The 13,109-nt window shown below is 38.1% G+C and overlaps 1 protein-coding gene across 3 annotated transcripts in view; it reads right to left on the reverse strand.

Annotated features, from left to right (window-relative positions):
• Positions 1-13,109, reverse strand: part of MEIS1 (Meis homeobox 1) — a 127,556-nt gene that overhangs the window by 17,647 nt on the left and 96,800 nt on the right. For all 3 annotated transcript variants that reach the window (XM_017676207.3, XM_073212280.1, XM_017676209.3), the window contains exon 9: positions 4,886-4,962. In XM_017676207.3, coding sequence (XP_017531696.1) covers positions 4,886-4,962 — 77 coding nt within the window. The remainder of the gene's footprint in view (positions 1-4,885; positions 4,963-13,109) is intronic.

Raw genomic sequence — 13,109 nt, forward strand, 5'->3', positions numbered from 1 at the left:
TTACTCTATTGATCAGTGAGGAAGTCTCCCTTAAATGTAGGTTACACTGAAATTCTCAAGAGAAAAAGTTAAATCACCTGCTTCATAAAATTACCTTTTGTGTGTAAAGTTGTTCCATCCCTAGGTGGTTCCTGGGGAAGAAAATCACTATACAACCTGCACTTTTCATTTTGTAGTTGAATAGCAAACAAATGACCCAGTGCTTTCTTGCATGGTGCCCTGTTTTTTTTTCTTTACATCTGTTTTCCTTGCTTTTGTGTCATGCCTCTGTTTAGCTTTATTGACAAAACAATCTGTGCCTAATGTTTAAACAACATCTGTAAAATGTATTATTAAATTATGTTGGAAGAAAAAGCAGAGCAATTCTATGAAACCCTTTGACCCCCATTGATTTTTTGATCACAGAAGTTGAAAGGATAATTTGTGAATGTTTTAACATTTACATCTATGCAGGTACCTATATTTATAGAATCTTTGATTACTTATAAAAGTATTTGCTATGTTATTACCATAACTCAGAAAGAAACCTGACCTTTACCAGTTGAATCTGTTTATTATAATAAGGGTGATCCTATTTTTAAAAAGTAAGTTTACATTTTAACCTGCCAGTAGCATAAATCTCTGAGGATAACATACCTTTTTTCTCCACTAGTAATAAATGGGAAGTGATGCCTGACTGCTTTGTAGGTTTGAATGTAATAAATGAAGTAACTAGGAAAATCTGCTATGTGTACTAAATTGGAGAACTGCACAGCTGCGTTAGTTCTATGAAGTGTCACCTCGGATGTCAGGATGCTCCTGGAATTTTATGCACCCCATTGACAGAGTGTGATTTTTCTGCCCACATACTTACTGTATTTCACATACACTATATATTTTGCACCTCAAATCCATACTGCCCTCTCAGAGCATAAAGGAATAATCATTTAAGTTTAGGCCTTAATGAAAAAGTGTTTGGGTGAGAAGCAGTAAACAAAGAAAGTATAAAATGTATTCAATACACCCTAGGCTGGAACTCTGCTGAGGGCGCGTCTGAGGCATCCAGCAGGTAAGACAGAATCCCAGGCATAGGGTTTCCTCACCTGGCATTCCCAGGTCTGCAACTTGGCTACAAAAACACATAAGGGGGGTTTTATTTGACCATTCTACACGCACTTTTTCAATGTGAAAAAATGAAGTTGTGTATTTAGGAGACAACAGAACCAAGTATTGACTTTGTGTGTGTACATGTAAAGTTCTACCTAAATATTTAAGGACCTAAATCTCAAAATTAAGGAAGTTTCTGCATACATGACTAAAATGTTCAATGCATTAATAACATGTTGTCACTGCTGGTAGAAAAGAAATATTCATCAAAACCACAATAGTAACAATAAAAAGACAAAAGCTCCCAAATGTTACTATTTATCATTTTTGGATCAAATCATAATTGGGAGTGAGAGAACAAAGAAAGAGAGTTTATACATCAATTTATAGCATATATTTCAAAACTTATTATGCTTCTAAGTCGAAGTCTACCACCACATCCTAGATTGAAATATTTTGGCAAATAAGTTATAGAAGTTGATTTTTTACGAAAACATAGTTACCTCAAATATTTAGATAATTTTGGGTAAAAATATTTGTACCCGAGTTATTTACACAAGTGCCTCAATTCTCAAAAAATTTATGAGACAGAGACTTGTCCTATGATGTCTCATCTAGTAAATTCCACATTCCATCCCAGATCCCAATTCCTTTAAGTCCAAATACCAACCATTTTAAGATTCCTCCTCTGTGTTTTCATTCTGATAAGTAGACCAAATGTAAGAGTTACAGCAGCTATTTCTCTTAATCCAAATTTTCTCTCAATCAAATCTGTCCTCTTGTTTTACATTTAAATTATCGCTGTTGTCTCTTCTCCCCGCAAATCCCATCTGCTTTTAGCCAAGGCCGGTAGTATATATCAGTTATGTCAATTAAAGAAGTGTAAAATTAGTTCAGCCATGGAATGAAAGAACCATTACAACACACGAAACTTTTCCTATCTCATTTTGCAATCAAAACTTAAAGCTGCCTCGGCCACGGTTTCTATAACAAGCTAACAACTAGGCAAGAGTTTATATTTTTTCCCTTTCATATTGTGTACTTCAATACATTATGTTGCTGCCAATAATTCTGACTGATCTACACCCAACCTGCCCTTCAGCATTTTATAAGATCTCTTCAACAATGACTCATATTTTGTACAAAACACATACATGTGTGTTGACAAGTTTTAAGAAATGCAAGAAGGAAGGCATACATTTTTAAATGTTGTGGCTAAATGAAGAGGGAAATACTAATGTAGATTTTTTTTTAAATTATTATTTCCAGAAGTAAGTTACTTGGGCTTGATGCTCAGTACAGAAAAAATGTTTTTGAGTTCTCAAAAGAGCTTTGTGTAATTTTTTATTATGATAAAGCAAAACAGAAGCCACTTAGTGGCATGCTGTTTTTTTAGCCTTCAAGTATGCCACAGTTGAAGATTCTCTGACATCTTTTGTGTCAATATGGTATGTCTGGGCTCCCCCATTTTTGCATCATGTTTCCTACTCAAAACCTAAAGAGAAAGAAATTTATTATCAGCTCTTTTAAAGGAGAAGGTTTGGATGAAAATCAGTAAACCTTTAAAAACTCAAGCCAAACATGGGACTGTCATTATTCATCAAACTTAAGAGAAAGGATCTCTCCTACAACTTCATTCCTTGAGAGAAATTCTCTACCACAAAGTTGTTAGAGCAAATGCTCTAACAAAAGTTGCCAAAAGCCAAGCAGTGAAGTGTAAGCAGAAGTCACTTCTAACTCCATATATACATGCAACAGAATCCTGTGCACATTGCACAGTGTCAGGTGAGAACAGAATTGTGTTTACAACTCACATAACTCCATTCTGGACCTGGGCAGCACTATCAAAAGTTATCATATGGTACGTATTATAATTTTTTTTAAAGATCCTCTTTTCCCCTTCTAATTGCAAAACTGATAAAGTCGGATTGTGATCGCAGTGCACAAAACCTAGGAAAATGACAGTCGCATACTGCTTGGTGTCACAGGGCTGCCCCACAGCAAATATCCCATAGGGTTGTCCACCTGTAGACAGCAACTTGCATTAGAATTTGTTCTTTGGTAGCAATGTTTATGGACGGAGTTTGCTAGCAACACTGAGGAGGGAGAGAGACGGCATGTGTGACACATCACTGAACCATAGTGCCTTTGCCTGCCTTAATTAAAGCTCGCTCCGATGCCACTCCTTGGCTCTCAAGTGGGAATACAGCCCAGGGAAATACAACATTGGTACAGCCTCCATTATATTAAAATTGTCTCGTTAGTTTAACTTTGAAAACATATTTGAATTTAGGTATGCCTAGAAAATTGGTGATCTTACCCTATATTATTGTCCAGGACAACCTGAAAGATTAAGTTCATATACACAGTATTAATAGTCTTGAAAATTAAGATACAATAGCAGGTAAAAAGAGGCAAACAAAAGACCTCAGCAGTGGCTCAGCTCCTAGTAACCCACGTAGCTAGAGCACTGTCTCCCCCTGGTTCCCAACGCACCTCACTGAAAGGGCTACGAACATTGATCTCCCAGGGCTGCATTAAGGTCATACAAATTGATAACCCTTACAAGCCTTGCTTATGTGAGTCTGTCTGTGTCTTGCAGATAGTGCACTTTGTAAATTAATCCCCCAAAGGCAAATATATTGTAAGTAGCTTGTTATCTCTGCAGTACTAAATTGAAGAATACATGGGATTATATTGACAGAAATTACATTTTCTGTAATGGGGTTTAATATATCTGAAATCTTTCCCAAAGGCTCCCAGGCTCTCTAACAGGGAAGGGTCCATTAATGTAGGTACAGTGGACATCAAGAACAAATTTATTCACCAAAATGGATTAGGCCATGTAATCACAGATTCTGTAATATTAATCTTTGACACTTACTGAACAGAAAGAAATACTTCTGTCTGCAAACTGGCATTCCCAGTTCTCTCCTTTCTCCTACCAGACTTTGGGCCCTTTCTGGATTTTACTTCAATGAGGGTAAGGTTTCCCCATCATAAATACAAACCTAAAAATATTAGGACAATTAATTAGATACACTTAGTTTTAGAGGCTATTGGATTTCCATACCCTTCAAATATGACACTAGCTCTGGGTGATCATATGAACCTGGCTTTCAGCACACTCACAATGGGTAATAAATCATTCTTTCTCAAAGCCTCGTTGCCACCCTGCTGTACATTAACTCAGAATATTGTTGGCTGGTACTTGGTAGGTAATCACAGCCTCCCCCCAAATCAGGAATTCACACATTTATTTAGAAACATTATTGCACAGCTCTGAGATACATCAGGTTTTGAATAGCTTCAAGAAGTAGAAACATAAATAGTTTCTCCTTTTCCACAGACAGGAGATAAGAGGAAAGGAAGACTGGCCTTGAATGCTCAGTCCTAACAAAATCTAACTGAATTTAGTTATTCAGTGGATTTAAAACCTGCCTGATTATGATGGTGGATTTTCTTGTTTAATAGAAAAAAAAGATGATTCTACTCTGTTGATTACCCTACAGGAAAGAAAGCCATGGAGAGAAATATATTTACAGAGCCATAGAGAACATGAATGAAACAGTGACTGAGACATGTGACAATGTATAAAGGAGGTGGAAGGCAATGCAATGTTTTCTTTGCCCAACTAGCAAGTGCTCTCACTATCAGTCAAATTTATTTCCCCCTTTGGATTCATAAGCCACCAGGGAAAACAGCAACAACTGGGTGTGTCTTCGTGATGCAAAACATTAGGTGCAGGTTGCCAGCAGGGGAAGTAGATTGTGTGTAAACACGAGGCCAAATGACTTACCAGTTGTTCACTTGAAGGATGGTGAGTCCTGTGTCTTGTGCCAATTGCTTTTTCTGTTCTTCAGAAGGGTAAGGGTGCTGAAAGAGAGCAAAAAAGATAGATGTCGACACATCTACTTTGGGCAGATCATGTAGTGCCTAGCACAGAGCAGGTGCCATGCTAGGGATTCAATAATGCACACGTACGCTTTGAAAAAAAAAAAAACATAGGTGTACATCAGGCAATTTTTAGGCTATTTTTTGTCAATAACTTAAGTGTCTAGTGAAGTCTATAATTAAAGGTAAAAATGCTGAGGTGTGTCACTCTTATTAATGGAATACTACATCATCTAATTAATGGCAGTAAAAGACAAGCCAATTACAAAGATTAGTGAAGTGTATAAATAGCTACTTAGGATACTTGCAGAACCTTGATACTGAGTTTATCCTTTAACAGGTTTATTTGTTGCAAACACAGAAAGTTTAGTATGATAGTCACTGTATTTTATAGGATTAAAATAAGGACAAACCCTTTCTGACCATATAAAAGTGTACCACCTTGAAGCAATATTTTTATAGAACCACAGACTTCTAAAGCTGAACCATTTCAACCAACAATCTCAGCTGAGGTTCCCCAGTAGTTAAGAATTTTATTTGCATAACATTCTCCCTCCCTATTGGCAGATGCAAATATCAAAAATAACATGGGTGTAGTTTTTTTCAAATCACTATTCATTTTAACTCTTCTGAAAAGCACAAATAAATAAAATTCAACCAAAGTCGGTTTCCATATGTGAATGTCAACACACGCTGGAATTCTGAACACAGGCCAATGTAAGGTCAAAGACCAGCATAGTATGCATGCTAAGAACAAGCCCAGCTCTATTCTTTCTGAGCTAGAGTGGATAAAAATTATTGCAGGATTAGATAATACAAAGAAATTCATACCTTCCTATAAGAATGTTTGGAATTCTACTGAAATCAGTTGTGGCACAAATACTTTTCATTCAACAACCAACCATATCTACATCTGAAAAACACATTTCTAAAGCTTAGTAGAGGAGCAGAGGACATGGTTTCCTTCTACGGAGACATGGGCTAGTTTGAAACACTGCATCCCCCAAAATTCTTCCAGGATAACAATTGTTCTGACAGTCAACCCTCTGTTGTTTTATGAATGGGAAAGGGCACCCTAACTCTCAAATTAACTATCTGTACCACTGGAAACTAAATTCTGGGCTATTGAATGTTAATTAGCATAGCTTTTCATCTCAATAATGTCTGATTAGATGCTAAGAAGGTTCGTTAATGACCACTTTTATGCTCTTATACGTAAGTTCAAGTATGTTCTATACCTATACACATGGGATTCGTTTATGGAGATCAGAGATGTAGCAACTTTTCCCATAAGTATGGGCTTTGATTGTCACTTAATCAATAAATACACAATTAGGATAAGGCTTTGCTTTCATGGAATATAGTCTTTCTCTAAAGAGCTCCAAGTATATTACAGGCAGGATGGTAATTAATCCCTATCATATCCCTTTGAGAGGCATAAATGGAATCTATTGTTCCTCCCGTTTTACAGATGAGGAAACTGGCCAGAGAAAGACATGGTCAGTAGCCACATGCCTCAGTGACATTTCCTGCTTCCCTTCCAGGGTCTGTGCCTCACCATGACTGAGGTGTGGCTAACGCCCTTCATAACGTCCATTCAAGTCTGCCACAGCCCTGCCCATCTTGCAGGCTTTGTGGCCTTCAACTCACCCCCACGCACCCCTCTGTCCAGCCACACAGTCCTTTCTGCTCCCCCTGCATGCCACGTTTGTCCTACCACCCGGGCTCCTGCTCTAACATCACGTTCGCATCTCAGCTAATGCCCAGCCTCACGAACCCCACCCCACTCTCCCCCAGCCACTCCGTGGCCCTCACACGGCTCCTCCTCCTTCCCTAATAGCAGGTGCGCGCGCTCTGCGAACACCTGTTCTAATTCTGCCTTCCCTTCCATGTGCCTCTGCTCACTCATTTAGCAACGCTGAAGTCCCTGCCTTACCCATTCACCATGCTCAAAGCTCAGACTGGCCGGAATAGAAATCAGTACGTGTTTGTGGAACAAAGCAATGGCCGTGACTTGCCAGGAAACACAGATACTCTCCACTCAGATGCAACATCACAATGTGCAATAAAATTTTTTTCAAAGCCCACCAGACCTATAAACAATTCAGTTTGAGATCCACAACACTCTTACCTTATTCCTGAAAGTGAGGTTGGCCCACTCTTTTCAAATAAAAATATATAAACCTAATAATAGGCTAAGATCATAAGTGATAATCACCTGATTCAACATACTGCTGTCATCATAGGCAAGTCTCATGATGGGATACTAAACTAAAAGCAGTACACTACCCTGAGGTTTAAAACATAACTCACACACAATACTAAACAGAATACTGAATGAAGGTTTGACATATAGTAGCTCTGTGTCTACACTCATTGAAGAATTGTACATAGGTATACATGATCCTATTAGATTGTACAAATCATGCTGTCACTTGCTAACTATGAGACTTAGAACAAGGGACGACTTTTCTAATCCTCAATTTTGTCATCTAGAATTCTAAGATCCATCGGAGTTAAAGGTTACCCAAACTAGAATGTTTACAGAATACAAGCTTGATTTTGCAATATACAAATTTTAGCATCCTGCTTTTGGCACTGCCAGATAAAGTTATGGGCCACTGTACAGAAATTGTTTCTGATCTGTAACATTTTCTCTCATTTGCCTACAGTTTTGCAGGTTCTATGGAAATCTCTTTCCGGGATTTTCAGTACAATTAATAAATACATCTAGAATCTCTCTTCACTATAGCTGGACAGCAACACCTTTTGCCCTGTCTTGTTAGTGGATGTTAATATTATGATCAGAAATGGATAAAAATGAATATTTATGCCATTTCCCTTTCGTTACTTTGAAAATTGAGAATTGTCACAGTCATTTATTTGTGCTGTGTTTTCAAGAGTATTTTCGCATGCCTGTTTGTGAGCAAGTTTTACATCCATTCTTACAAAGCAAATGGAATGCATATTCTATTTATACAAGCAGTGTCAGGAAAATTCTTTTTGGGTCATTAAAATTACCTGAATCATTACAGCTTCAAAGAGAAATCATATGGCCCTCAAAATTTCAGTGCAAATTTAGGTTGTTTCTTCACATTCTGCAGTTTCTGATTTCATAATTTAAATATCATAAAATGAGAAAGTTCTGCCCTTTTTTTTCCCTCTGTCACTTTTCATGTGATCTGATTTTAAGTAATTGGAACAAACTGTGTCTAATTTCATGCAGCATAATTGCTAGGCAGCCTCAAGCTATGGAGACCCAGCACTCTGTCTCCATTAAACAATTTTCAGTCGTTCAGGATATTTTTTTTAATAGAAATGAATGAGCCTGGACAGAATTAAATGTCACAATAATCTGGTCATTGTTAAGTGGGAGGGGGAAGGTATCAACAAAATTCCTAAACCCTTGTCTATGGAAGATCAACTGAATGTTTGTCTTTTTCTCATAGTTCTTGGCCTTGGTGTCCCACACACTAACAAACAATTCCCTGAAAAAAGAATCTCTAATTGCTATAATCACTTGAAAGCCACGATTTCAGGTAGCTAATCTTAGCCAAAAACTTGCAAAGATGGAGGTTTGTAAACTGAAATCAGCATATTTCAGTATCTTAAATCCTATGTATCTTTATTAGATAAGCTTTTGGTGGAAAGAATGAGTTGTTCTTTTTCAGACTTAAAATCAAACGACTTGGCAAAAACCCAATATGCCACAGGAGCATCTGCTAGGAAAACATTCAAGGCTCTGTTGCATCCTACCCACCGAGCTAGTGAGGCCGTAAGATGGGCAAAGGTTGACGTCATTTTACAGAAGGGATAAAGAGAGGTGCCATTTTAAGAAGAAATTGGGAAATTCATTCCAAGCCGTTGCCAATAAGGGCCTAGGTCACCCCTTGCCCATCTCCTGAACACCTTTACTATTCTTGCATCTAAACGGCAAGGACACTAGTTTAAGAAAGAGTGGTAGGTTCTTGTGAAGGAAAGATGGATTGCAGGTGCCAGTTACACCAATCAAGCTAATCACTTTGGGATATCAAAGCCAATTTGACCACAGTCCAATAGACAGTGACAGGAGACCTTGCCTTTGTTGTGTACATTAGCCTCATGCCATTATCTCTTAAAAGCTTAATTATTTGCAAACAATTGATCAAGATGGGAATTTGAGAAAGGATATGCAAGGGCCACTGGGAAAACTGCAACGCATTAAGAGAGCAAACAAAATTACCTTTAGATCTTACAATAAGAATTAACGATTGAGCGGGAGAGCTCGGCAGTGTGGTAGCGGCTAAGGTTCTTTCTCGAGTGTTTCCCATTTGATCTGCATTAACACCTCGGGAATGAGTGAAAGCCATAAAACAGTGATTATGTATGGGGAGAGCTGACCCTCCCTTCCAGCATTAAACCTGCACACATGTACTAGGCTAGCTTTGCTGTAGAGAGAAGAGATGCCAAAGGGAGAATAAGTGTCCAGTGGGCAGTGGACCCCCAGCTAAAGGGAATAACTTACAAAATGACCATCCTTCTTTTAGTAATCAACACCCTGATTTCTCACCTTCCAGGATAAGTCTCTTGCTGAAATAAAGACCACTTACCACTCTTCATGGGCTTCTGAATCTGAAGTGTGACTTCTAATAGTGACCTAGGATTGTACAGCAATGATTGCTTAATAACCCCATTAAAGGATAAAGTGATCCCTAGAGTATGTGTTCTGTGTAATAGAAATAGTTAAAGAATGTCTAGGAAAAGTACCTAAAAATAGCTTACATAAAAGTTAAGTCTGAACTGTCATTTTATCAGCCCCAAAGAATAGAAAGTGACAGGAAGAAAATGGCAACTTTCTAAAGAAAGTTATCTTTGCACAATTCCAATTTTATATATTGAGGTTGGTGCAGGAGGTGGATTCTGATATTAGCTATCCGGTATTTACAAGTTTACAATACGTTGGAAGAAAACTTATTTACTTAAACAGTCAAGCAGACTCAGATGAGCATCACCGGGAAAAGAGAAACTCTTCAGTACACCCAGATGGAAAATGTCCAGCCTTATATCTTAATGACATCCCTGGCCAAATGTACTCCTTTCATCAAATTGTCTACCCCGACTGCAAATGCGGATGCCAAGACAGTGATGAACTTTATCTTATCTACCCTGGTAACCAAGTTTCAATAACCTTCCCTCCCTCACTGTCTTGCCCACTCTAACAGCACATTGTAATGGCAGCAGAAAATTTGAAAATAATCCTGCACAGAGCTCGCTGGTGAGATAATGGAAGGCTACGCTGCCCCTTCTCAAGCCTCAGATTAGTAATTTCTTGTGACACAGAACTGCCTCTATACCGAAACTGCAAAACAGCTATAACAAAGCAATAGAGGTGGAAGCAATTTTCAAGCAAAATGTTACATGCTATACTTTAAAAGGTATGGGAATAGGTACCGGGGGAGCTGATCTAACAGGAGGAATTATGGCAACTGCCCAATATAACCCTTATCAAGGCAATGTTCTGTTGCTTGGCTGAATATGTTGGAAGAACAATTTCAGAACTTCTTTTATCCTTTTTCCTCCAGCCCTTTGCCTCCTCCACAGCTAAGTTTAATGCATTAATATAAGTTGACCTTGAGCTAAGCTCTGGTATGTGATGGAGAGATACTCCCTTTAAAGAAAAAAAAAATCTACCATATGGTTTTTAACCATTAGATCCCTGTGTTCTTTTAAAACTTTTACTGAGTTTTTGACACTAAGGGAATATTGTGGATCTAAATTTTTTTTAAAAAAACTTATTGTATATTTGACCTCTCAGAGGTTACACAGAAACTTGCTAACAAAGTGTATTTATACTTGTTTAACATAATTTTTTTGCCTCTAAAAACTTCTCCCACTTTAAATAAACTTGCAGCCATTTTCCCCTTATGCATTGACTATGAATAGCTTACACTGTGACAATTACATTGATGTAGGATACTTTTTTCCTTTAAAAAAATCCATAATGCTTCCCTATTGTCTTCCAGCTTTATGAATTAGTTTTACTGTTGCAGTGAATGCGTTTTTGTCTTCTGACTGCACATTATCAAAGAGACACTTTGTGCCTCCCATTTGCATTACAAAAGCAGGGCACCGTGCAGGCACAGAACAGAGCCTGAATGCATAGTAGTCGAGTCCTGCATCCTCACCCATGTCGGAATCAAAAGAACAGTGGTGTTGGTGCCAGCTAAGAAGCCAAAAATGTTTGGAGCATCATTGGTGAAGTCATAGGATTTCAACCTGCCTCTTTAGTTCTCCACCACTATTCCTAGAATTCATAGTTGCTCAGACTAACTGCGCTCCATTGATTGTGTGGCACTTGCTTTTTCTGAAGCCTAGTCAAGCCATTTTCCAGACAATCTCTCTGATTTCTTGTATATCTGGCAGCGGTTGTCAGAAGTTGCTAGTAGAGGTGTGCAAGTAGGGATGTCAGGGAGGAATCTCTAAACTTGATGTTATCACATGAAAATGACCTGAGTGTGGAAGGAAAAGATAAACACTGGGTAATATTGCATAGCCATCTTTACTTTTTCACGACTGAGACTGTATAATACACAGCAGTGAAAACACTGTTTCATAGTCGATTATAAGAACCCAGTACTACAATGGTTGTCTCAACTCTTCGATCTTTTAGTTTGTTATAAATACCAACAAAATATAAAATAGAAAGACTAAATAAAAAAGACAGATACTTATATTAAGGGACTTTGTGTCCTTTGCACTGGGGATTTTTTGAGGTAACTTGCAATTCTATAACAATAAAATGTTTTGGATCTATTCTTTATAAGATCTATCTATCTATCTATCTATCTATCTATCTATCTATCTATCTATCTAAAACAGGAGTACTTTTAAGTATATGCATAAAAGCATAAAATTTAGAATATAAATTAGCAGTTACTTATATCCTTTTCCTAAAAGAATATAAAGAGTGCTAAAATTATTTTAATGGTGATGATTATTAATGAACTCTCTGTATACTGATTCTCTTAGTAGAAGACCATGGCTTTAAAAGGAAACACAAAAAGGCCAATAAGAAAAACAGGGTGGGCCAAAGTGTGGGGGTGGGAATGGGGGATTGAACTCATGTTTCACTTGTGTGTCCTCTTGGAGTCATTTTAAACAATAATAGCTCATTTGAATTCTTACTGTTTGTTAGTTAGGACACACACATTACATGTGTTATGCTCTCCTATATTCTTGGAGACCTCCCCCATGAGTAGGGACTGTGCTTGGCTCCATTTCACAGATGAGGAAACTGAGGCTTGGCTAGCTCGAAAAACACCCACAACGGCTCACAGCTACATAGTTCTGGGACCTCGTCTGTTCTCCCCTGAGTTTCTCCACTTGGCTGCACTGCTACTGATATTTCTTTCCTGTTTCTCCATTCCCTTTTTTTATGCTACATTTTTAAACTAAAAACATTTATAAGGAGCATGAACAAAGTTATTAATTGTGGTGACTGGTAACTGAATGTTTCTCTACAGCTTTAACAGCCTTGATGGAGGAGAGAGTTGCCACTCCCCTACCCACCAGCTCCCACCTAAATCTGCAGGGCTTCTGCCCTGGAGGCAAATAGCAAGGGGTGGTAATGGAGCTGTGGGGTGAAAAGTGGTTCACCAGAACCTTACCCCACACTCTCCCTCCAGAATCCACCCAAACGGCCTTTACTAATTGCAGCCGAGTAGTACTGGTAAAATGAGAGAAGTACCAATGTATCAAGTGAGGATGCATAGGTACTGGCCCAAATATTTCACATGTATTGGACTCATTCAATCTTCACAAAATCTTATGAAGTAGGCACAAGTATTATACCCATTTTATGGATGAGGAAACGGGCACAGAGAGGACATATAACTTTCTCAAGTTCACACAACTGGTCAGTAGTAGAGCTGGGATTTGAAACTGAGTGGTAATATACCAGTGGGGAAAACTCACTGCCAAACTGCATTGTTTTTTACATGATGGGTGGAGCAATGCCACACATTCCTGAAGAGTTAATCATGAATATATATGATGATTACTACTCATTTTATAAATAAGCTATTTGTTAATGTGTGTCTGTGTCTTTAATTTCTACAACTCAGTAGTTCTGTAATGGAAGCAATAGTAGA

The sequence above is a fragment of the Manis javanica genome, chromosome 1 (genome assembly GCF_040802235.1).
Source record: "Manis javanica isolate MJ-LG chromosome 1, MJ_LKY, whole genome shotgun sequence".
Lineage (NCBI taxonomy): Eukaryota > Metazoa > Chordata > Mammalia > Pholidota > Manidae > Manis > Manis javanica.